At 36.3% G+C, this 25,213-nt stretch overlaps 1 protein-coding gene across 9 annotated transcripts in view; it reads left to right on the forward strand.

Moving 5' to 3' along the window:
* BLTP1 (bridge-like lipid transfer protein family member 1) overlaps positions 1-21,179 on the forward strand; it is a 194,488-nt gene extending 173,309 nt beyond the window's left edge. For 8 of the 9 annotated variants that reach the window (XM_045799043.2, XM_045799042.2, XM_045799047.2 and 5 more), the window contains 14 exons: positions 488-688; positions 1,767-1,946; positions 4,165-4,302; positions 5,252-5,509; positions 6,453-6,603; positions 6,984-7,141; positions 7,246-7,438; positions 7,668-7,885; positions 11,361-11,612; positions 12,305-12,508; positions 13,912-14,106; positions 14,514-14,648; positions 17,436-17,601; positions 20,287-21,179. In XM_045799043.2, coding sequence (XP_045654999.2) covers positions 488-688; positions 1,767-1,946; positions 4,165-4,302; positions 5,252-5,509; positions 6,453-6,603; positions 6,984-7,141; positions 7,246-7,438; positions 7,668-7,885; positions 11,361-11,612; positions 12,305-12,508; positions 13,912-14,106; positions 14,514-14,648; positions 17,436-17,601; positions 20,287-20,503 — 2,666 coding nt within the window. In that variant the 3' untranslated portion in view covers positions 20,504-21,179. Of the gene's footprint in view, positions 1-487; positions 689-1,766; positions 1,947-4,164; positions 4,303-5,251; positions 5,510-6,452; positions 6,604-6,983; positions 7,142-7,245; positions 7,439-7,667; positions 7,886-11,360; positions 11,613-12,304; positions 12,509-13,911; positions 14,107-14,497; positions 14,649-17,435; positions 17,602-20,286 lie in introns of those variants that run through there. The other variant, XR_015726479.1, reaches the window with a different exon arrangement.
* Positions 21,180-25,213: the final 4,034 nt, after the last annotated feature.

Raw genomic sequence — 25,213 nt, forward strand, 5'->3', positions numbered from 1 at the left:
TGTTGCCAATGGAGACATTTGTTTCTTCTCAGAGAAAGAGATCTTTAACTTTCTGCATTTGTGTACCTTGCTCTATTGCCAGTGCTTGCTACTGAAATGTGAACTCCAGTTATATGATTTGGATTTTTTATAGTTTGTTCTCCCCCTTTGACTAAGCCGCAGCTGTTTCATGTCTCTTCCACTGCCTGCTTCCAGTGGAGCAAAGGAGAAAAGAAACAGGAAACCATGGAGTTTCCCAGTCATATGTTTAAATAATTGTTTCAAAGATGAACAGGGTGTTCAACCCTAGTTAAGAGAATATATTAATTGAAAAGTACATCTAAGTCTTTATTTTGATTCCAAGGTTTTAAATCTATTGATCAGTTAATGTTTGAGTATTTCCATTTTAATTTCAAGTCTTGTTTGGTTCTTAAGAATGTATTAAGTGACAGGCTTTTAAAATTTTCTGTGACTTATGAATATTTTGGATTTCTTGTGTCCACTGTAGGTTCATCAGGCCTAGGCAGCCCTCTTGGCAGAAGTCGACATAGTAGCAGTCAGTCGGATCTGACGAGTTCTAGCAGCAGTTCATCTGGTTTGAGCTTCACTGCATGCATGTCTGACTTTTCCCTTTATGTGTTTCATCCATATGGAGCAGGGAAACAAAAAACTGCTGTTTCTGGGCTCACACCTGGATCAGGAGGACTAGGTATACTTAAAGTGTTTCCGTCTTTTTGAATTTATAGCACCTTTTCAAGTTTTGATCTTTTCAGAAATCATAATACCTTTAATGATGGATATAAAACAAGATTAGAAACTTTATTTTTCTTCTTAACAATATTCTCTCTCTACATAAGTAGAAATATGAAATAAGTAATTCAGGTGAATTAATTATAGAAGACTTTTAAAACAGTATTTTACAAGTGACATATGCAGCACAATAATCTTTGGATTTAAAAGGATATTTATGATACTTAAAGGTTTAAATATTCTACCAAATCATTATTTGTATAAGAAATTGTATTCTACAAGTAGTAAATTTTTAAAGTTTGTGCATCACATTTGTCAATTTAAAATGAAACCACCTTCTGCTGCTGCTACTACTTCTCCTTCTTGTCATTATTTCACCAACTTAAATTTCACTGTCATTTTATTTTATTTTATTTTATTTTATTTTATTTTATTTTATTTTATTTTATTTTATTTTATTTTTTTAAAGATTTTATTTATTTATTCAACAGAGATAGAGACAGCCAGCAAGAGAGGGAACACAAGCAGGGGGAGTGGGAGAGGAAGAAGCAGGCTCATAGCGGAAGAGCCTGATGTGGGTCTCGATCCCATAACGCCGGGATCACGCCCTGAGCCCAAGGCAGACAGCCAACCGCTGTGCCACCGAGGCGCCCCACACTGTCATTTTAAAATGCAGATTTACCACTAAAAATGTATGAGATGTTGGTATTAGTGAATGTCTCTTGATTTACTTAGAGAAGTAACAAAAACAAATACTCCATGTCAGTGCTAGTTTTTGTTGGAGAAGTGTTGTGAAAATCATTACTATTGTTTATGGGCTTGAAACTATTAAACTATTGTTAAGAATGCTAATGCTCATTAGATCATTCTTCTTAAGTTTTTAACCTCACTTGAAGTGATTATAATTGATGGCATATTCCAGTGTATTAGATAATTTCATGTAACTTAGTTGCATATATGTATGTATATATGCATACATGTATATATATGTGTGTGTGTATGTGTGTTGTGTTTTTGTTTTTGTTTCTGTTTTAAAGGGAATGTGGATGAAGAACCCACTTCAGTCACTGGTCGAAAAGACTCACTCAGTATAAACCTTGAATTTGTAAAAGTGAGTTTGTCTCGGATAAGGCGCTCAGGAGGTGCCTCATTTTTTGAAAGTCAGTCTGTAAGCAAGTCTGCAAGCAAAATGGACACTACACTAATCAATATATCTGGTACTTAATCGTATAGTTTCTTAATTAAAATGCTGTTTTTCAGAATTAATTAAGGGCTTCCTTTTTAACAGTGTTTAAATATTAAGTACATTTAATAATATTAAGCTTTTAGTGATGAATGATTTAAATGAGAGGAATAACAGTCTAGGCCAATGTAGTATCTCAGTCGAAGTAAGCAATGTTAGGAATATGATTTCTAGATAAATGCTTAGAAATGTCACCCAAAGGCCAAAATATGCCTAGTTAAATCACTGAAAACTGCTTCTTTGCTTCTCTACCATGAATTTGTAAAATTTCTGATTTTTCATTAGCTTAGTTTACTAATTGTAAATTCTTAAAACACTAATGAGGGATGATGGTTAAAAATTTTTTACTTAGTGTCATAAGATCTTAAGCTGTGTACATGTGTATTACTAGCTTTGTAACTAGCCATGTACCTATGGGCAAATCACTTGCTCATTTTCTTTATGTTGCGACTTGACTGTTTAAAATTAAATGCATATGGAACATTTTGAAGAATTTGGAGTACTATGGAAGTGAAAACTTTTAAAGTTATTAGTTGCACAAATATAGTAAGTACACTTAAAGCTAATATTCAGCAAATATACACTGAGCCTATATTTTATGGCGAACTTGTGCCAACACTCTGCTAGATAATTCAGGGTGCCAGCATGAATAAGGCAAGGTCTTAACGAGTAGACAAATAAATGACAATGCAGTGGGATTAACGCTGTAATGGAGGTTTATATAAAGAAGAAGAAACAAATTGTTTTATTCAAGATACCAGGGAAGGCTTCACAAAAGAAATGATATTTGGACCAGATCTTCAGAACTACGTAAAAAAATTCTTGGCTATAGCAACATGGTCTTTAATGGTACAGAAGCATCAAAAAGTCTGCTTTTGGATCATACTTCGGTTCACTGAAGCAAAGCATAGGTATAACTGAACATTTAACTGGTTGTATAGTTAAATGTCCCAGGGGAGAGAGGAAATGGCTAGAGGCAAAGCTGGTAAAACAAACCAGGACTAGATTGTTGGGAGACTTTTATGCTAGGCTAAAGAACAGAGTTCTGATCCTTTGGTCAGTGAAAAGCCATTAGAGGTTTTTAAGAAATGTGATGACAGCACTGTGCTTAAAGATGACAGTACTGTATTCTACACTTTAAAATCTGTGAAGACATAAAAAAACAAAAACAAAAAAAACCCTATGAAGATAGTAATCTCATCATAAGTGTTCTTACCACACACAATAAATTTGTATTGGATTATAAAATAACATGTTTGCATTAAAAAAAAAAAGAAATGGGATGATATTTCAGATTGGTGTTTTAGAAAGAGTTGATGGCAGCATGTAAAATGGGAGAGATGCTTGAAAAGCCTATTGAAATAGACCAGGCAATAGGGAGTGAAGCCCTGAGCTGTGACAACAAAAAAGGATGGTTTTAAGAGAAATAGAACCCACAAGCTTGAGGACAAGCTGCGTAAGGAGTAGAGGAAACAAGGATGCCTCACATTTTTAGCTTAGGTGACTGAAGGGACAGTGGACCGTCATTAACTTAGATCGAAAATAAGGAAGTGCCTAATAGGGTGCTTAGGTGGGAGAGTCTGGTAGATAGATAATTGGCTGATGGGCTATGTGGGTATGGACTCAGGCTGAAACAGAAATGTTAGATTTGGGGTACACTGGTGTGTGATTCCTTACAGAAGCTCTGGTGGAGGAACAGAAGAGCATGTAAAGCAGGGCAGAACCCCAGAAGTGGCCATCACAATGCCTTCAGACTGACAAGTCCCCGCTGTCTGTCTAAAAGGAAAATAGTAGCTCTTGCCACACACTATTTGGTTTGCAACTACTTTTGAGAAGTTTGTGTCCTGCCCATCCTGATTGTTCAGTTTCTATGTTTGAGAAGAGCCGTATGTTAAAGTTGAAAGCTGTCAGTAAGTCTGATCTTTAGAACCTCTCAGAATTTCATGACAACAGAATTCCAAGTTGCCCTCACCTCAAAAAAGGAAATGGGAATAGTGTAAAAATATGCCATTTTTATCATTTGTGGAAGAAACCAATATTATTACTTAGTAATCATACCATGTAACTTATTTCGATATTTCATTAATTATAACATTATTATAATTCAGTTGTGTATGTGTCATACCTACCATGTGACAATATTAAAGGTTTTGGAAATCTGTTCTAACAGATATGATTTATTTGTGTATCAGCTGTATGTGATATAGGGTCTGCCTCTTTTAAATATGATATGCGTCGACTCAGTGAAATTCTGGCATTTCCAAGAGCCTGGTATAGGAGAAGTATTGCAAGACGTCTATTCCTTGGAGACCAAACTATAAATTTGCCGAGTAAGTTTGTTGTGTAATTGTAATTATATTAGGTTGCTTTTAATTTTGGTTATAGTAGTAATAGGAATCAATGATTGATACCACAAACTTTGTCTTACTTGGTAAGTTGTAGCATGTAATTCATTCACTCATTCAGCAAATGTCTGCTGAGTGCCTCTAACATGCTAACCACTGGGGGATACATTAGTATTGGAGATTACAAAAAGCCTGCCCTCTTAGAGATTACATTCAGCTGGCTTATATTCTGTAATGATGATTCTGTAATCTACAAAATCTGGAAATGCAGAAATACCATCTAATCATCCAAGTTAATCATGGTTAATTAAGCATGAAAAACAGAAAATGTTGGGGATATGCTATCACATTGCCTGCATTTTTTTCTCCTGGACTTAGATGTTGTAGTAGTATACTGTGTAAGTGAAAGAGATAACATGATACAGTAGAAAATATTAGAAATCCAGGTTTGAGTCTGTCTCTCTCTTTTTTTTTTCTTTTTGAGAGAGTGAGAGTGCACACTTGCACGGCCTGGTTGGGGGGGGGGGGGCGGGAGGGGCAGAGGGAGAGGAAGAGAGAGAATCCCAAGCAGGCTCCCACCCAACTTGGATGCTGACACAGGGCCGGATTCACAACCCTGAGATCATGACCTGAGCCAATTTCAAGTCATATGCTTAACCGACTGAGCCAGCTAGGCGCCCCTCTATTCCCTTATTTGTAAAATGGAAAACGAGCACGTGTATTGCCCTACTCATGAATTCCCATGAGAATTAAATAAAATAACATGCTGGAATGTTCTTTGCAAACCATAAATTGCTGTACAGTTCTCAAATAGAGAACTAGAAGGAATCTATGATTAGAAAAGGTGGAGTGCTGAAATTTATTATTTTGTAACATGGAGATTGTACCCTGATTAATTTTGTTTCTGTTAATCTTGTTTCTACTTTTCTAATAGCATCTGGCCCAGGGACACCTGATTCCATTGAAGGGGTAAGCCAGCATCTTTCCCCTGAATCGTCAAGAAAAGCTTACTGCAGGACCTGGGAGCAGCCTAGTCAGTCAGCCTCTTTCACCCACATGCCTCAGTCACCTAATGTATTCAATGAGCATATGACAAACAGCACCATGTCACCAGGGACAGCAGCACAGAGCCTAAAATCCCCAGCTTCCATAAGATCAAGGAGTGTGTCTGATTCTTCAGTTCCCCGAAGAGGTAACACTGCTGTCTTTGTTATCAGTATCCTTCCAATGCCCCCAAGATAAAAATCTTAATTAGTTACTCCCAGTTTCTGCCTCAGCTGTAGGGCAATATACTCTTGCAGATTTTTATGGAAGATAGGAGGGTGGGAGTACCCCAAACCAAACAACAAACGCTTCAAAGTATTTGCCAGAAGAGATAGCTGGATGGCTAGTAGCTTTGAAAAAGGGAAAAGAAGAGAGGAATGAGCGTATTATTACTTTGTGCCAAATGGTAGTTATTTTTAGAAGTAAAACAAACCTACGATGTTGTGAAAGATGTTTGATTTTGAAGGTAGGGACGGTTCTGAAATGCAGACGCCGGCTGAGGCACCCGTCTACCGCGTTCCTGTGGGCTCAGCGTGTATCTTGAATCTTGCATTTACTCATTATACTCTCAGCTTGTGATACAAACTATATTTTTATATGTTCAGATACAAGTAGAGTGCTGAGCACATAAAAGAGTTCAAAAAACACTGGCTGAATAAAAGAATGACTGAATGGATAAATACCAAAGATTAACTTTTTCATAAATGAGTCTGACATTCAGAAAAAAAAAAAAAAAGATTAACTTTTTCAAAATCAAACCTATTCGGCAGCAGCGACTTATGGTTCTCTCATTTGTTAAGAAAGTCCCAGAGTGATGATCTGTGCCGCTGTACCCCACGCACACCAGAATTTCCTCACACAAAATGGAGATCATACAGAACTTTATGAGCTTACAAGAAGACTGCCAGCCCTTACTGAACATTCAATAAAGGGTAGCTAGTATTTTAGAGGCAATATGACAGCTATCAAATATTAGGCTTTAATTAAGAATACCATCTTTTTACTTTTGGGACTATAGTGTTAAGAGTGGTAACTTTTCATTGTCTGAACATCTTTGTGAGTGAATGTGCATTTGATTTTTTTGTTTTTAGATTCACTTTCAAAAACATCAACTCCTTTTAACAAATCGAACAAAGCAGCAAGCCAACAAGGGACCCCATGGGAAACATTGGTCGTGTTTGCCATCAACTTGAAGCAATTAAATGTTCAAATGAATATGAGTAATGTAATGGGAAATACAACGTAAGCTATTCAGATACAAGGAAAATTAATCATTAGTTGTAATTTTTCTTATATTGTAGTAAAGCAATTTAAAACCTTTTTAATACTGAAATGTTTGAGACCGTAGAAAAAAGCTATAAATTGCTTTCTCTTGAAAATGGTTTTATCCTAAATATAAAACAACATGGAATATGTACTCGAAAAAGAGAAGATTAGAAGGAAAACAGTGTAATTTGCTAGCTAAGTAGAAAGCTTTTATTATCAATATTCAAACATTTACCACAGCTTTTTAAGAAATGTATTGTTTTGTCAGACTTTCTAAAAATCCTCTAACTCCTGTTTTAATTCATGACATTGAAAGCTATATGTCTAATTAACAGCACTTTTTTTTTTTTCTCCAGTTGGACAACTAGTGGTTTGAAGAGCCAAGGCCGTCTGTCGGTAGGAAGTAATCGAGATCGAGAGATAAGCATGTCCGTTGGTCTGGGAAGATCCCAGTTGGATTCTAAAGGAGGAGTAGTTGGAGGGACCATAGATGTCAATGCTTTGGAGATGGTTGGTATGTTGAAATTTTATACCTGAAAACAAGTATTTGAAAATTAATTTTGATAAGTTTTCCCCATTAGGCATTTCTATGAAAAGTAATTATTTTTTCTATTTTAGCTCATATTTCTGAACATCCAAATCAGCAACCTAGTCACAAAATTCAGATTACTATGGGTTCTACTGAAGCCCGTGTTGATTACATGGGCTCGAGTATCCTCATGGGTATCTTCAGTAATGCTGATCTCAAGCTTCAGGATGAATGGAAAGTAAATCTGTATAATACACTGGATTCAAGCATGACTGATAAAAGGTATTTAGTAAAATGTTACTTTCTGGATACTTTGTATGATTGCTCTTAATATGTTTTCTCTCATACAGTGAGAAAACACAAATGATTCATTTTTCTTGCAAAAGATTTTATATTATGCAACTAATACGAATAAAAAAGCTGGGTGGAGAAGGGAATTTTCCTTGTTGTTGTTGTTGTTGTTTTAAGCTATCTTCTATAAAATAGATGATAACTCTGTTTTATGCTTTAGTGAAATATTTGTCCATGGAGATTTGAAGTGGGATATTTTCCAAGTAATGATATCAAGATCAACAACACCAGACCTGATAAAAATAGGAATGAAGCTCCAGGAATTTTTCACACAACAGTTTGACACCAGCAAACGAGCTCTGTCTACCTGGGGACCTGTTCCATATCTTCCACCTAAGACAATGACTAATAACCTAGAGAGAAGTTCACAAGAACAATGTAAGAATTAGAACTAAGCCTTTATATATACTTTATCTTTCACTAAATGTTTGTTACAGTCTTCATTTAAAATAATATCTATGTACCATACTTATAAAGTAATCCACATGCTCTTTATTCTATTCACTCAGCAAAGTACCTGATTTCCTACCCACCACTGGAATTAAAGGCCATCATTTGGGAAGTCATTGTGTATTACCTCCTTCCCCTGCCATAACTCACCTTTAACCATACTCACTCCATGCTCTTGAATACTAATTATGACAATGTCATGTTCTGGCTTAGAGCATGGGCTGTGGAATCAGAATGTCTGAGTTTGGATTTATCAGCTGTGTCATATTAGGCAGATTATTAATTTCACTCAGTAATTCAATCAGCAAACCAACTATATTCTTTTTTTTTTTATTAATAATGATTTTTTTATTATATTATGTTAGTCACCATACAGTACATCCCCAGTTTTCGATGTAAGGCTCGATGATTCATTAGTTGTGTATAACACCCAGTGCACCATGCAATATGTGCCCTCCTTACTACCCATCACCGGTCTATCCCATTCCCCCACCCCCCTCCCCTCTGTAGCCCTCAGTTTGTTTCTCTTAGTCCATAGTCTCTCATGTTTCATTCCCCCATCTGATTACCCCCCCTTTCTTTATCCCTTTCTTCCCCTACTGATCATTCTAGTTCTTATGTTCCATAGATGAGAGAAATCATATGATAGTTGTCTTTCTCTGCTTGACTTATTTCACTAAGCATTATCTCCTCCAGTGCCGTCCATGTTGCAGCAAATGTTGAGAACTCATTCTTTCTGATTGCTGAGTAATATTCCATTGTATATATGGACCACAACTTCTTAATCCAGTCATCTGTTGCAGGGCATCTCGGCTCCTTCCACGATTTAGCTATTGTGGACATTGCTGCTATGAACATTGGGGTGCATATGGCCCTTCTCTTCACTACGTCTGTATCTTTGGGGTAAACACCCAGTAGTGCAATGGCGGGATCATAGGGTAGCTCAATTTTTAACTTTTTAAGGGACCTCCACACGGTTTTCCAGAGTGGCTGTACCAACTTGCATTCCCACCAACAATGTAGGAGGGATCCCCTTTCTCCACATCCTCTCCAACAATTGTTGTTTCTTGCCTTGTCTATTTTTGCCATTCTAACTGGCGTAAGGTGGTATCTCAGTGTGGTTTTGATTTGAATTTCCTTGATGGCTAATGATTTTGAACATTTTTTCATGTGTCTGTTAGCCATTTGTATGTCTTCATTGGAAAAGTGTCTGTTCATATCTTCTGCCCATTTTTTGATTTGTTTATTTGTTTCTCGTGTATTGAGTTTGAGAAGTTCTTTGTAGATCTTAGCAAACCAACTATATTCTTAAGCACTCTTTTAGGCATAGGAGATCTACTAGTAGACAAAGTTCGTACCTACAAAAACCTTTGTTCTAATGGGAGAGATAGACCATAATTAATTTACTAACTAAATATGTCAGATAATTTCAGATAGAAGGACATGCAAAAAAGGCAGGGAAAGGAGATAAGAATAATAGTGTGTGAGGCCAGCTAGTTCAGAAAGGGTGTCAGAGAAGCCTTTTAAAGTTCTAGGCTAGAAAGATCTCTACTGGGGAAGAGAGTTCTGGGTATAGGGGCCTATTGAAAAGTGCAAAGCTCCTCTAGTAGAAGAAACTTGGCTTATTTGAGAATCATTAAGGTGGCTACTTTGGTGGAACAGAGTGAGCAAGTAGGAAAGTGCTGGACATGAATGGGCACAGATAAGATTTTGAATATAATGGCTAGGTGTTTGAGAGTTCTGAACAGGTTTCATGTTTGATTTACTTTTTCTTAAAGTACTCCTTTTTGAAGCATCACTCTGGCTGCTGTGTGAAGAATAGACTACAAGTGGTGAAGGGTGGAAGTAGAGACTGCTGCAGTAATTTCGATTACTTTTGTTGCTCACATAGTTATAGTAAGGAGGCCATCGGAAGAGTCCAGGCAGCAAATGATGGCAGCTTTAACCAGAGAGAGGTAAAAGTGGTGAAAAGTAGTCAGAATCAGGATCATTTTAAATAACTCTTTATAATCACAGAGGCAGTACATGTGCATTGGAAAAGCCTAGAAAATACATATAAGCAAAAATAGAAATAACACATTACCCCAGAAATCATCACTCTGAACAATTTAGAGTATACACTTTCAGATAATTTTCTGTAAACCTATATAACACATGTACTTTTTACCAAAATATTGTTCATACTGTTTCGTAACCTTTTCTAGTGAACAGTATCCAGTTTTCCATTTTGCTAAGTATTTATCTCCTCTGGCCTTCTGGTCACATTCTACAATTGACCTAAGATTATTCTTACAACTGGTTTGTCCAAACCAATATACCAGATTCAAGATCACAGGTTAAATCTGGCAATGTTCTTTTACTCTCTTTTAATTCAGCATAGTCCTTTTTTTAATGACCTGACTTGTTGAAGAGACTTAGACAATTGACTTGCAGAATGTCCTACCTTCTAAACTTTCTTTTTCTGTTGTTTGCTCGTAGGTTCATTTATCTTGTTCCTCTAGTTGCTATATTTCCTTTAAACTAGAATTGGTGTCAGGTGTATACAAATTAGAGAGATGTTCCCCAAAACTCCTGGCCTAGATTCTTAAAAAAAGGCCTTGTCTTGAAAAACAAACCAGGCTTAGGGAACTGTTTTAGATTAAAAGAAAGTAAAGAGACATGCTAATTAAATATAATGTGTGATCCTTGGTTGGATCTGGAATAAGAGTTGTGGAAAACAGCCAAAAAGGACATTATTGGGATAAGTGAGAAGTATAAATATGAATCGTACATCTGATTAGTGCTTCTGAAATTTTAATGTGTATCTGAAACACGTGGAGATCTCATTAAAATGCAGATTCTGATACAGTAGGTATAGGGTGGACTTAAGAGTCTCTCTTTCTGTCTACCAAGCTGCCAGGTGATGCTGCTGCTGGTCCTCAGACTTCACTTTTCAGTAGCAAGGGTATAAGTGAGTAAAAAAACAAAAAAACCAAAAAAAAAACCACAACAACCCAGGAGATCTCCATTTGATTTCTAGATCTTTAAGTCACTGGTTCATTTAACCCCTCTTCTGTTTCACCTGAAAGGAATCTAGATCAAATCCCTAATTTACAGAAATATTGTGAGAATTGTGTAAAATTTCATGCAAGCACTTTGTAAATCATGAATCATTACAGAAGTGTTGGTTGTAATTATTATTATTAGCAAGTTACTACTTTCATTAATTCTATCCGTCCTTACACAGCATCTTTTCCCAGACTATTTTTATTAGCTTCTGCTTAATGTTAGGCAGGTATTGAATTGTTTTCATCCCTTACCTACATCACTTCAGCTACAGAAAATAGCCACGTGCTGCCTTCCTACTGGCCCTTCAGGGTGTTTGTGAGGCACTTGAGGATAAGTGGTTCTGGTTTTCTTGCAGTGCTCGATGCAGCTCATCATCGACATTGGCCTGGAGTACTGAAGGTGGTATCAGGATGCCACATATCCTTATTTCAGATCCCATTACCAGAAAATGGAATGCAGTTTGGAGGATCAATGAGCTTACATGGAAATCATATGACACTAGCTTGTTTTCATGGTCCAAATTTCCGTTCAAAATCCTGGGCCCTTTTTCACTTGGAAGAACCAAATATTGCTTTTTGGACTGAAGCTCAGAAAATCTGGGAAGACGGTAAATGGACACATTTGTAACTTTTACCTTTTCTTATCTTCTGATGTGATTATAAATGACAGAGTAATTTTCCTTTCTCATATCTTTTGTATGTTTCTGTTATATTTCTGAAGTCCAACTCTATTTGTTCTCATGTACTTGACATGTCAGGGAGTTCATTGCCAGTAAGTCAGTATCTATAAAGTCTGGACCATGTTAAAAGACTGAGTTCTGAACTCCCGTCTTATTCTGTTCCTTACTTAGGCGATGAAAGTTTCTGCTGCTGTGGCTGGCCACAGTCATAATAATCGTTATTATAAATATTATAAAAACATAAAAGACCCATGGTGGTAGTTTAAGGAAATAGTCAAGATTAAATTATAAAATGTTTTATCAGTAAGGCTGTGCTTTTACCTCTATTTACAGTGATGAACCTCCTTCCTTTTAGTTATAATTTCCTAATCTGTGGTTGCTTAATGATGAAGGAAAAAAATGGCTGATGCTCATCATCTTAAAAAATGAAGATGCTCATCACCAGGGATAAATGCAGTTAAAACTAAAAGAAAAACTATTTTTTAATTTTTTCTTCTCACTTTTTTTACACCCTCCCTTATCTATGTATGAGTTAACTAAGTCCATTGCTCTAGAGCCGCAACTATTTTCTTGCATCTAAATATAGTTTGTTAACATCGATAAACTTTTTTTTCTTCTAGGCTCTAGTGATCATTCTACGTATATTGTACAAACGTTGGATTTTCATCTGGGCCATAATACCATGGTTACCAAACCATGTGGTGCTTTGGAAAGTCCTATGGCAACAATAACCAAGATAACAAGGCGTCGCCATGAAAACCCACCCCATGGAGTAGCGAGTGTAAAAGAATGGTTCAACTATGTGACAGCCACAAGGAATGAAGGTTAAAGTTTATTTCTTTGGAGAGATTTGTTTTCTGTATTTGGGGCTCTGTTGCCTGTGTTTAGAATTTAAGTGGAGGGAGAATTTTCATTTCTTTAATTAAACTATTTCATTGTACTCATGATGACATAAATAACAATATTAGTACCTGATTCACCACCCTGGTAGTGCAACATCTCATAGACCAAGAGTTATTTTAGATGTAACTGAAAACATTGAAAATAAAGTTGATTTAAATAAGTGAAGTTTATTATAGTTAGAAAGAGTCATTGTGTAGTGATGCTAAACATGAGAAGTTTGGTAAAGTTACTACACAACTAAGTAATAGAATGCCACAAACTTTAAGGTTTGGGGTGGTTGGGATAAAATGAAACTAAATAATATTCCTATGAAATAAGTTTAAAAAGAGTGCTTTTGATGAGTTTTTCCATTTGATTAGAATCACCAGTCTTGTATTAATGTGGCCAGGGAAATTCTTATTTTGTGGCTCTTTTTGTGTTCAAGTTTATACTACTGATTTTACCAATCATGTCATCTGTATTGGAAAGGTGACTACATTGAGACCTGCTAAGACTTGAATGTTTTACTTAAAACTAACCACCTTTCAAAATGGGAAAGATGACTTGGGCCCCACTGAAAACATAGTTACTATGGAATAGGCAACACCAGGGATTAGAGACTGTTAAAAATGTACTAAGAACAAAGGAGGATAAGGAAGTAAATTAGAAGATTATGCATGTATTGACTATTCTGTACTGACTATTCTACCATCCAAAGAGAGATTTTAGAGGAGGGGTTCTTTTTGGCTGGGATACCATGGAAGGGCTCTTAGCACACTGCACTGCTACCCATGTACCTGAAAACTACTAATTTTTATAATAAAACCATAGCACTTATGTTGGGGAAAATCAGGACTTCTATGTTATTTCAAAGTCAGGAACATATTTAATTGTAAATTCTATATAAGAGTAAAGTTTTCAATCTACGGAGAACTCTGAGCCAAATGAAACTCTTAAATTTAGACATAAATTTAGTTAAAAATAGTATTCATTTTAAAGTTTGAGGAAGAAAAGCAAAATGTATTAGATTTATCCAAAATCATGTTTTAAAGCTTCAGTCTTGAGAATAGTGATATACATCACTATATATATAAGTAAAACACTACATATATATGTAAATGTATCACTATATTTATTTATAAACATATATAAATAGATAAATATATATAGGTAACTATTCTCAAGACCAAAGTTTTATATGGCTCTGTTTTAAAAAATGTGAGTCATTATTTTTCAGCTTCTAAAATGATAAAACTTCTGTGTATGATAGTGTCATGAAAGCTATAGCTTATCAATGCCTATTGGTTTAATTTGATTCTTCTTGTCTTTATTATTTTCCATATAGAGCTAAACCTACTTCGTAATGTTGACGCTAATAACACTGAGAATAGCACTACAGTGAAGAATTCTAGTTTGTTGAGTGGATTCAGAGGAGGTTCTAGCTATAATCATGAAACAGAGACTATCTTTGCATTACCAAGGATGCAGCTTGAATTTAAATCCATTCATGTTCAAGAACCGCAGGAACCTTCATTACAGGGTATGTGGAAAAACAGTTCCCAAAGTTACTAAGAAAATTCTAAAGGAACTTCGAATTGCTGTTTTCTCACAAGTTATTTGTGTAATAGTAATATAGTCTGATGAAATTGATTTGCTAAATTTTCTTCCCAACTATTTGACTTCTGGTAAATAATTTAATCCATTTGTGCCTCTTTCTCCTCAGTAAAATGGGGGACAATAATAGGATTTCATTCAGAGGGTTTTTATGAGGAATAAATGGCATGTACTTTTGTACATCTTTTGTAAGTCACTTACAGAAACCACTCAGTTCTCTATAGTTGCATTTAAATGGATGCATTTGCATGAACCCATGTAAATCCCTTATTAACAGGAAGAGAAAGGGACTTATCTCATTAAATCTTTTACTATAGAACTTTGCCATTGCAGATGCCAGCCTGAAGCCGAAGGTAGAATGTAGTGTGGTGACAGAGTTCACTGACCACATTTGTGTGACTATGGATGCTGAGCTCATCATGTTTCTTCATGATTTAGTGTCAGCTTATCTTAAAGAAAAAGAAAAAGGTGGGTAGCATATTCTTTTTTTTTCCTTTCCAATTTCGGAAAAGGCAGTTGTCAGTGCCATTTATATGGATTTTTATGGCCTGGTCTAATGATAAAATGAGTGGAATGTGTCTCCTTCCTTTGAGTTGTAAATATCAATCAATGAAATTAATATAAATAATATATTAGTAAAACTACGTGACAGACTTTCTGAGTATCTCCTCGGTCCATGACACTTTTTCTAAACATACCTCACACTGAATGGTGTTTTATACTTTACAAATGCTTCCATATATGTTATGTACATTATCAGGCCTTGTAGGAGAATCTCACAAAGGAGGAAGAGAAAGAAAATCTCTTTGAGAAAATACTGCTAGTCAAAGTGAAATAGCTAAAGAAACAACTACATAATAAAATAGTATGAATTATATACATTGTTAGGAAAACTTAATCAAATAAGTAGATAAATCTGTTTAGAATGCAGAGAACATTATCTTTTTATAAATAAATAATTTAGACTTCAGTGGTGGTGTTTTGTTTTTATGAGCTAGCTAACATTGGTTTAACCCCCTGGAAAGTTACATGTTTGTCCATTAGGAAACATATGGTGACCTTAATATCCATATAGAATCGGTTGACTATATTATGGTGTCCATATAGTGGAATGGAATACTCTGTAGCTGTTTAAAAGAATGAGGTGGTCAGAAATATAATGATATGGAATGGTCTCCAAATATATGGTCTTTATTTACCCAATAAGTATTTATTGCACAAACATATGAATATGTAGTAGTAAAATGACAGATGTGATTTTTTTTAATTGCTTGGAATACATGCTATTTGTTTAGGTCACCCTATAATACTTCATTTTCCTAATGAGCAAACATAAAATTTATCTAGCAGGTATTTCAACAGACAATCAAAAAACAATGCAAAAGTAGCATAGCATAGATCGAATTGCTGCTCCATTACTATTCAATCCAGATGTGCCAAAAATGCAGTGAGAGTAAAATCAGTAATGATGGCTGGAAGAAATTTAGGAGACATCAGTTGAAACTTAAATGACCGAAACCGTATAATAGGAAATATTATATATAAGTAGATCCAGTCTTCACTTAGAGCACCAACATATACCAGTTCCTGGTAATCCTCTTGTTTTTCTCTCTGCCTTAATATTTAAACTTAATGTGGAAAAAAACCAGCCTCTAAGTAAACCTGTGAAGTTCAGAAAATTCTTTTCTAGTCTATGTCTATATAAAAGCCTGCCAGATTTCTTTCTCGTAGTTATTATGTGAAATCTTTGTCATCTTATGAAATACTGTGTTGGTCTTGGTCGCCATGACCCGTGCATGTTAAAAAAAAACAAAAACAACCACTTTCTTTTTAAATACAAATTGTTGCGCAACAACAAAAAAGAAACAGACTCAATGAGAACAAAGTGGTGGTTGCTAAAGGGGAGAGGAGTGGGGAAAATAGGAGAACTGGATAAAGGGGATGAAGAGCTACAAACTTGCAGTTATAAAATTAGTCACGGGGGTGAAAAGTAAAGCATAAGGAATATAGTCAGTAATGTTGTAATACACTTGCCATGGCAAGCATTTAAAAATATATATAATTGCTAAGTGACTATGTTGTACACCTGAAATTAATTTAATATATATAAATTATATTTAAAAGTAGAAAAGCAAACTTGTATAACATTCTTTCAATGGGAAGAAGGAAATGGGGACTTGATTATCAGACTTACAATAACCAAGTGTTATTATTTTTGGGGATTTCAGTTATAAATAAAAATATTTTAATAGCTATATTTTGTAATTAAAAACTAAAAGCAATTAGTTTTGACCAAAATAAGCATAAACATGCCTGAGAATAATCTTTAATAGCATGTAAGGCTAGACCAGAATCAACATATTTCTAGAACATCAAGATAAATTGTAGAACTGTAATGACTACCAGTAATAAAAACAGAGTGACTGTGAACAGGCAGTAACTGAAGACATCTATTTTCTTCTGTACTGTGAACGTAAGGGCAGGTTTATTCCTAGCCTCATTCCCAATCAATATGTTATCCCTACTGCTAATTCACAATAAAGTTAAAACCAGAGTTACATAATGCCTATCATCTTACCTAATTTATCAGTTATTTTGTATCCAGTTTGTGTCTTGAAAACCTATGCTCTAAGAGAAATGCTACGTATACTGAAGTTTGCCAAATGAAAGCTACCTTTGTCTCAGATTTTATTTTAATTTTATATATATTATGATCACCAACTTAAAAAGAATTTCTTTCATAAAACATTTGAGTATTCACTATAAAGAATGAAAGACTGCTTACATAAAAAGCTCCTAAATTAGTACCAGTGTTCAAATATACGGAGAGACACATTGACATCCTGAAACTATGGAGCAGTACACTTTAAGTGAGTGAAGTGTATGATATGTGAATCGTATTTCAATAAAGCTGTTAAAAAATGTCCACCTGTGGCCAGTCTTTAGGAAGTCTTAATTTCAGTGCCCTATGCTTGCTATCAAATAAATCTTGGCATTCTTTACCATTAGTTTTAAGCACACAGATATATGTAAAATATATGCTATTCCTCAAAAAAAAAATGACATGTTACTGGCAGTTATTTATGGCTTATTTTTTTTAAAAAATACTAGTTTTTCAGAAAGGTAATTAAATGAGGCTTCGGCCGGTTCATAAGTAAAATGATAAATGGAGCCAATTAATACTGTTCATATGGTGATTTAAAATAACTTTATAAGATATATATTTGTAATATTAATCTATCATTTTCATTATAGCCATTTTTCCACCTCGGATTTTATCTACTCGACCAGGACAGAAAAGTCCAATTATTATACATGATGACAATTCCTCTGACAAAGACAGAGAGGACGGCATCACTTATACTACTGTGGACTGGAGAGATTTTATGTGCAACACGTGGCATCTAGAACCCACTCTCAGGTAAGTAGCGGGTGTATATATTTGGGATTATCATGAGAAAAAAGTCATAAATAACGTGGCAAATTAAATGTGGTTTACCAAAAACCTTTTTTAGAAATTAGCTACTTATAACATCACTAACTTCTGGCTGTATTTTCTGCTCCTTTCTGCCTTTTTAAGTGCTTCTAGTGCCAAGGCAGGAGAAGCACAAACACCACAACTAGCTCGGCACTCTCCACTGTGTGACGTTCTGTCAGTTAATCACTAAAATACGAGAATAACCCCGCTTCCACCATTGCTGTTATTTTTTTTACCATCTTTTTTTTACCAGGATATTATTTTCAGGTGTTTGAGGTACCTGCAGTAAACTTTTGTGTTTCTTAGTTTGGGAAGATACAGTAAGAGCCATACATCATCATTAAGAAATCAGTGCACTTCTCACCTATGTCATGACCGTGTAATAGAACCTGCAATGGCACAGGGTGGTTCTGTCTGCGTGCGAAGCGGTATAGGACCATCCCTGAATTGTTGAATTTCATGCTGTCAGATTCAGGTTCGTTTATAGAGACATGTTCTACTACAGTCCTCATCCCAATTATATCAACTTATTTTCATATTAAAATTTCAAAATATTCTCTCGACTTAATCACGTTTATAATGGCTGCAGTAACTAGAAGTACTTGCTTGCATTGTATGTCCTTGTTTATTGCTACTATTCACAGCCTTCCTTTCATTCCCCCATTTCCTCTCATCTGCTTTTGACTGTCTCAATCATGGAATAACAGTGTCAAAAAAAAGTCCATCACACTCTGGCACAACATTTCTGCAGAACAATACAGATTTCATTTAGGTTATTATTTCAGACATGCCACAAAATAATTCCATAGCAACAAAATATCCGTTATACAGTGGACTCCTATATAAGCAGAAAGTAGTGACTTTGTGTTAATAATTTGTATGTAATAAAATTTGGTATTAATTAACAGTACATATACTCATGAGAAGAATTAACAGTGTCAATACTCAGGGGCACCTGGGTGGCTCAGTTGGTTAAGTGTCTGCTTTCGGCTCAGGTGCTGGGATGGAGCCCCGCATCGGGCTCCCTGCTCAGCGAGAAGCCTGCTTCTCCCTCTCACACTCTCCTTGTTTGTGTTCCCTCTCTGTCTCTTTCAAATAAATAAATCAAATCTTTAAAAAACAAAACAGTGTCAGTGCAGAACAAAATTAAAATATTGCAAAGATCCTAATGCAGAAAACTACTTAGGAAATTTGTTTTGTATTTGTAAATATGTGATGAAATTGTCATTTAATTTCAAATGAGTGAAGAAAGTTTAATTTGCCATTCTTCTTCTCCTCCTCCCCCTCCTCTCCCTCCTCCCCTTCCCCCCTTCCTCTCCCTCCTCCCCCATACCATCAAGAGACTAGTTAATATGGTGTAGTGGTGAGAGCATGTTGAAGGGCTCTAGCTCTAAGTCCAGTGGTCTAGATAGCATAGTAAACTAAATGGTCTTGGCCAGAGGACCTAACCTATTTCTGCCTCTGTCGCCTCATAAGAAATTTGGTGAACAGTTTTACCTACCTTGTAGGGTTGTTACAATGGTTAAATGAGTTAATTAATGAAAAATGCTTATAACCATTAGAGTCTTAGCAGATCAGTGTTTCGTACCCCCTTTTCTCTACCCAAGTTCAGAAGCAATTGTTGAAACAGTGGGAGAGAGGCAGCTGGAAATCAAAATGACAGTTATAATAGTGATAAAGCTCATAACAGAGAATGTGGTTTGGATTCTGGCAACAGTGACCTTCTACTGCAAAATCCAGGTTTGGACTTACCTACAGGGTCTTCATCACGCAGAACACCAGAGTTGTGTGCCAGCCCCTCTCTCACCTTGAGTTCTGCAGTCGGCATCCCTGTGAACTCATCTAGCCACAGGCAGCCATGAACAGTCTGGAGCTAACTTACTTAGGCGCCTGTCCTTGAGAAACCTATTACATGGAGCAATAGACCAAAATGAGTGGCTCTTAAGAGGAGGTAGGGAAGAGGATACTGAACTGCACAACCCAGTTCCTCAGTTAACTTGCCAATCAGATACATCATTAATATAGGACATTAACACAGGAGCAGAGAAAGGCCAAGAGTATTGCACTAATGGCGGTTCCTCTGTATAGAAGGAAATACCAGGAGTAGGGAGAAAATGGTTCTCCTTCAAACATGTTTAGCACATAGCACACTCAGGAAATCTTAGCCTTTTTTCCCCACCATTATGCCACATATATGTTGAACTCTTTTTTTTCTCAGCTTTATTGAGGTATAACTGACAAAACATGTAAGATATTTTAAGTGCATGGTGTCATAATTTGATATATGTACACATTGTAAAAGAATTCCTCCCATCAACTTAACGTCTTTTAGAATGAACCAGATGTTATTTAAATGTCAAGATGACCCTGTAACTTTAAGAGGCCTAAAATACAATAATCAAAATGAAATTCAGTTAACTCCACTGCTGAATGTAGGCTCTCATGAATACTTATAATCACATTTTTTAATGCCGTTATAGTAAACCCAGGAATTGTAGCTTATTCAGGTGCACCTCCAGAGAAGAGTCTGCCTTGAGCATGTTATGGAAGCTTAGTGATGTTCTTGAACCTGCCTTCAGGACTGAGTTATGGCACTGTACTCCTTAATACCATTATTTATAATTTTAGATTAATTTCTTGGACTGGAAGAAAGATTGATCCAGTAGGTGTTGATTATATCCTTCAAAAACTGGGCTTTCATCATGCCAGGACTACTATTCCTAAATGGCTTCAAAGAGGAGTCATGGACCCACTTGACAAGGTTCTGTCAGTTCTTATCAAAAAACTTGGTACTGCACTACAGGATGAAAAGGAAAAGAAAGGAAAAGACAAAGAAGAACACTAAAAAAGTAACTTGACCTGTGAACAAATTATGATTGTGTCCGTTAAGTTTTATTACACTGGAGTGGTTTTTTTTTCTTTTTGTGTAGTAAAATTATTTTCAGTATAACTTAAGATAACTCTAATTTTGTGGCCATTATATTGAAAGTTTGTAAGTTAACCTGTTTATTCTAGTTCCACCATTCTGTATACAGTGAAGTATTGCATGATAATGTACATTTTGTGAAAAACTAGATTCAAATATATAAATCTGCTCAGTAGGGTTTATAATTGTAGGGTTTATACTGTATTATGTGCAATATGATTCCTGCATCTTTAAAATATTTTCAGAGTAACTGTGAATTTTTGTTATTGGCCATAACTTTTAGAAAAAATCTTGTTGATAATGTGATTTTTTTTTGTCATTAATTGCTTTTTCTTTTTTTAAAATGTAGTCTTGTATAAATACCTATTTGTATATAGTTTGAGTAATTGTGATATGATTACCATTAAAATGTTGTTTGTAACTATTGTAATAAAGTCACAATAATTGGTTTCACTCTGTAGTTACTTTTGAGTCTTTTCTTTTTCTGATAGCTTATTTTTGTAATAGATGCCTGTCCTGTTAATGTTTTCATCGAAGATGATTAATACTTACAAAAAATAAATCATGGGGCACCTGGGTGCCTTAGTCAGCTAAGCATCAGACTCTTGATTTCAGTTCATGTCATGGGATCCAGCCCCATATCAGGCTCTGTGCTCAGCATGGAGTCTGCTTGTCCCTCTCTCCCCTCCTCCCCCCTGCACTCGCTCTGTCTCTAAAATAGATAAATAAATAATCTTTTAAAAAATCTTTGGGGGTGGAGTTAAGACAGACAAGTAGGCGGAGCCTGGGCTTTCCTCATCCCATCCCTCAAACACAGCTGTATTGAGATCAGATCACTTGGAACATCCAGGAAATCCATCTGAGGATTGAAAATAGGATTTCCGTGGTTGGAGGGAGACAGTGTGGCAGGTGCAAGGTGCATGGAAGTGAATTGGGGGAGACAAAAACTTCAGAGACGTGCAGGGAAGGAAACTTTTCCTCTAGGGAAAAAAGGAGGGGGGTTTTGAGAGTGTGTGGCATTGGGTTCACACAAGAAGAAAGCTCAGACCACAGACTGGGGAGATGGGAACTGAGTATCACAGGTTTTTTTTGCAAAACTCAGGTTTTGGAAGTGTGTGACTTTCACCGGGGCAGAGCCGTATCCTGCACTCCTGGGGAGGAGAGCCCTGGTTCAGAGCATGCACAAAGTGGTGCAGGGATCTCCTGGGTTCCGCTGAGAGATCATTCCCATTCCTGGAGTACATTTGGAAAGAGGGTATATTGCCTCTCAAAGGACAGAAGATCCTGCAGGCTCCAACAAATGGCCTTTCATGGGCAGGGGACGAAGGTGCATGAAGAGGCTGGATAATCCAGGCACTGGTTTTCATGGTGCCACAGCATAGAATCCATCCACCATGCAGGCGTGGGACTCTTTGTGGGAGAAAGGGCACCAGTCAGAGAGCAGCAGGACTCTAATCCAGACGATGGAGCAGATCCGTGTGGTGCCGGCTCCTTCAATATTTGGAATTTTGAATCCCAGCCACACTGAAGATAAAAGGCAGGAGAGTTGTGGCACCAGACATGCTGAAGGCCTTTACTTTTCTGTGAGGGCTTCTGAACAGCAGGGGGTGTAAAATTCCCCGTCTGTGGGTAAGAGTGGGGTGGCACCGTATTACCCTTGCTACTACACGGACCTCAGAGAGCAACACTGCAGCCCCCAGTAGCGGTGGGAACCGCTTACACCAAACCCTGCCCCCCTGTGCCTGGCAAGTGGTTTTTCAGCTGGGCAGGATTGACTCAGCCGGTGCAGGGCGCTTCTCCCCCAGGACAGCAACACAGGCAGCACATGCCTGCACCGGGTCTACTGATCATACAGTGCCTCACAGTGTCCCCTTCGCTTCTGGTGAAAATAGCACTAAGCTGTATTTTTTTTTTTTCCTTACTCTTTTTTTTTCCCCCTTTGGAATCTGGCTTATAGTTTTTTGTTTTTTCCTTTTTCTCTTTCTTTCTTTCTTTCTTTCTTTCTTTCTTTCTTTCTTTCTTCTTTCTTTCTTTCTTTCTTCTTTCTCAGGCTTCTTTTTTTTTTTTTCTTTTTTTTTTCCTTTCTTTTTCTTTGGAATCAGACTTATAGTTGGTTTTTTTTATTGCTTGGGTTTTTTTGTTGTTCTTTTTCCTTCTCTCTCTCTCTCTTTTTGAATCAGGCCTTTTTCCCCCTCTTTTTTTTTTTTTTTTTTTGGTCTGTCTTTTTTTCCATGCTTTTCAAACAAATCGAAGCACACCTAGATAAAGGTCCAAACACTCCCCACTACAGGCAAGGAGGCACTATGCAGAGGACGGACCAGTGGGAAAGAGCAGCCAAAACCCAATAGCAGAGTGCACACAGCATACACCAGAAACACTCCTGAAATGCCAGGCCCTGGACAGTGTAGGACTTCTTTTTAATATAGCATTTCTCTGAGGTGCAGGAAACATAACAAGCTTTCATAATACACAAAAGAAACTTAACCAAAGTGACAAGATGGAGGAATTCTCCCCAAAAGAAAGGTTAGGAAGATATCATTGCTAGGAACTTGTTCAAAACAGATATAAGCAATATATCTGCAGAAGAATTTAGATCAAATGTCATAAGGCTACTAGCTGGGCTTGAAAGAAGCATGGAAGACACCAGAGAAACCCTGGTTGCAGAGGTAAAAGACCTAAAAACTAGGCTGAAATAAGAAGTGTTATAACTGAGATGCAAAACACTGAATATAATCACAATGAGGATTGAAGAGGCAGAGCAGAGAATAGGTGATATAGAGGATAAAATTATGGAAAATAATGAAGCTGAAAAGAAGAGGGAAAGAAAACTATTAGATCACAAAGGTAGATTCAGGGAACTCAGTGATTTCATAAAGAAAAATAATATCCATATCATAGGAGTCATGGACGAAGAAGAGTGGGGAAAGGGGGCAGAAGGCTTATTTGAACAAATTATAGTTGAGAACTTCCCTAATCTAGGGGAAACCAGACATTCAAGTCCAAGAGGCACAGAGAACTTCCCTCAAAATCAACAAAAACAGGTCAACACCATGACATATCATAGTGAAACTTGCAAAATACAAAGATATAAAAGAATTCTGAAAGCAGCTAGGGAAAAAAGTCCTTAATCTACAATGGTAGAAACATAAGGCTGGCAGCAGACCTGTCCACAGAGACCTGGCAGGCCAGAAAGGACTGGCATGATATATTCAGCATGCTAGATGGGAAAAATATGCAACCAAGAATACTTTATCCAGTAAGGCTGTCATTCAGGATAGAAGGAGAAATGAGGAGTTTCCAAGACAACTAAAGGAGTACGTGAACACTACACCAGCTCTGCAAGAAATATTAAAAGGGGTCCCTTTGAGTGGGAAAGAAAAACCAAAAGTAATAAAGACTAGAAAGGAACAGAGAAAATCTATAGGAACAGCAACTTTACAGATAATACGATGGAACTTAATTCATACCTTTCAGTAATTACTCAGTGTAAATGGACTAAATGGTCCAATCAAAAGACATGGTATCAGAATGGATTTAAAAAGAAAAAAAGACCCATTGATACGTTGCCTACAAGAGACTCATTTTAGATGCTAAGTCACCTCCAGATTGAAAGTGGGGGGCTGGAGAACAATTTGTCATGCTAATGGACATCAAAAGAAAGCTGGAATAACCATACTTGTATCAGACAAACTAGATTTAAAACCAAAGGCTGTAGTAAGAGATGAAGAAGTACACTATATCATAATAAAAGTATCCAACAAGAAGACTTAACAGTTATAAATACTTATGCCCCTAACCTGGGAGCAGCCAAATATATAAATCAATAACAAACTTAAAGAAACTCATTGATAATATAATAATAGTAGGGGACTTTAACACTGCACTCACAGCAATGGGCAGATCATCTAAGCAGATCAACAAGAAAACAAGGACTTTGAAATACACGCTGGACCAGATGGACTTAACAGATACATTCAGAGCATTTTATCCTAAAGCAGCAGAATACACATTCTTCTCGAGTGCACATGGAACATTCTCCAGAATAGATCACATACTGGGTCACAAATCATGTCTCATCTGGCAAAAAAAAAAAAAAAAAAAAAAAGACTTAGATCATGCCATGCATATTTTCAGACCACAGTGCTATGAATCCTGAAGTCAATCACTAGAAAAAATTTGGAAGGACCACAAATACATGGAGGTTAAAAAACATCCTACTAAAGAATGACTGGGTAAACCAGGAAATTAAAGAATTAAAAAAAAACCAAAACATGGAAGCAAATGAAATCAAAACCTGACAGTCCAAAACTTTTGGGATGCAGTGAAGGCAGTCAGGGAAGTATACAGGGAAGTATATTGCAATACAGGCCTTTCTAAAGAAGCAAGAAAAGTCTCAAATACACAACCTAACCTTACACCTAAAGGAGGTGGAAAAAGAAAAGCAAATAAGCCTAAATCCAACAGGAGAAGGGAAATAATAAAGATTAGAGCAGAAATCAATGATATAAAAATTAAAAAAAAAAAACAGTAGTAGAACAGACCAATGAAACTAGGAGCTGGTTCTTTGAAAGAATTAACAAGATTAATAAACCCCTAGCCAGACAAGAAAGAAAGAAAGATAGAAAGAAG

Source organism: Ursus americanus, chromosome 13 (assembly GCF_024610735.1).
Source record: "Ursus americanus isolate L20-20 chromosome 13, mUrsAme1.1.p, whole genome shotgun sequence".
In the NCBI taxonomy this organism is placed as follows: Eukaryota; Metazoa; Chordata; class Mammalia; order Carnivora; family Ursidae; genus Ursus; species Ursus americanus.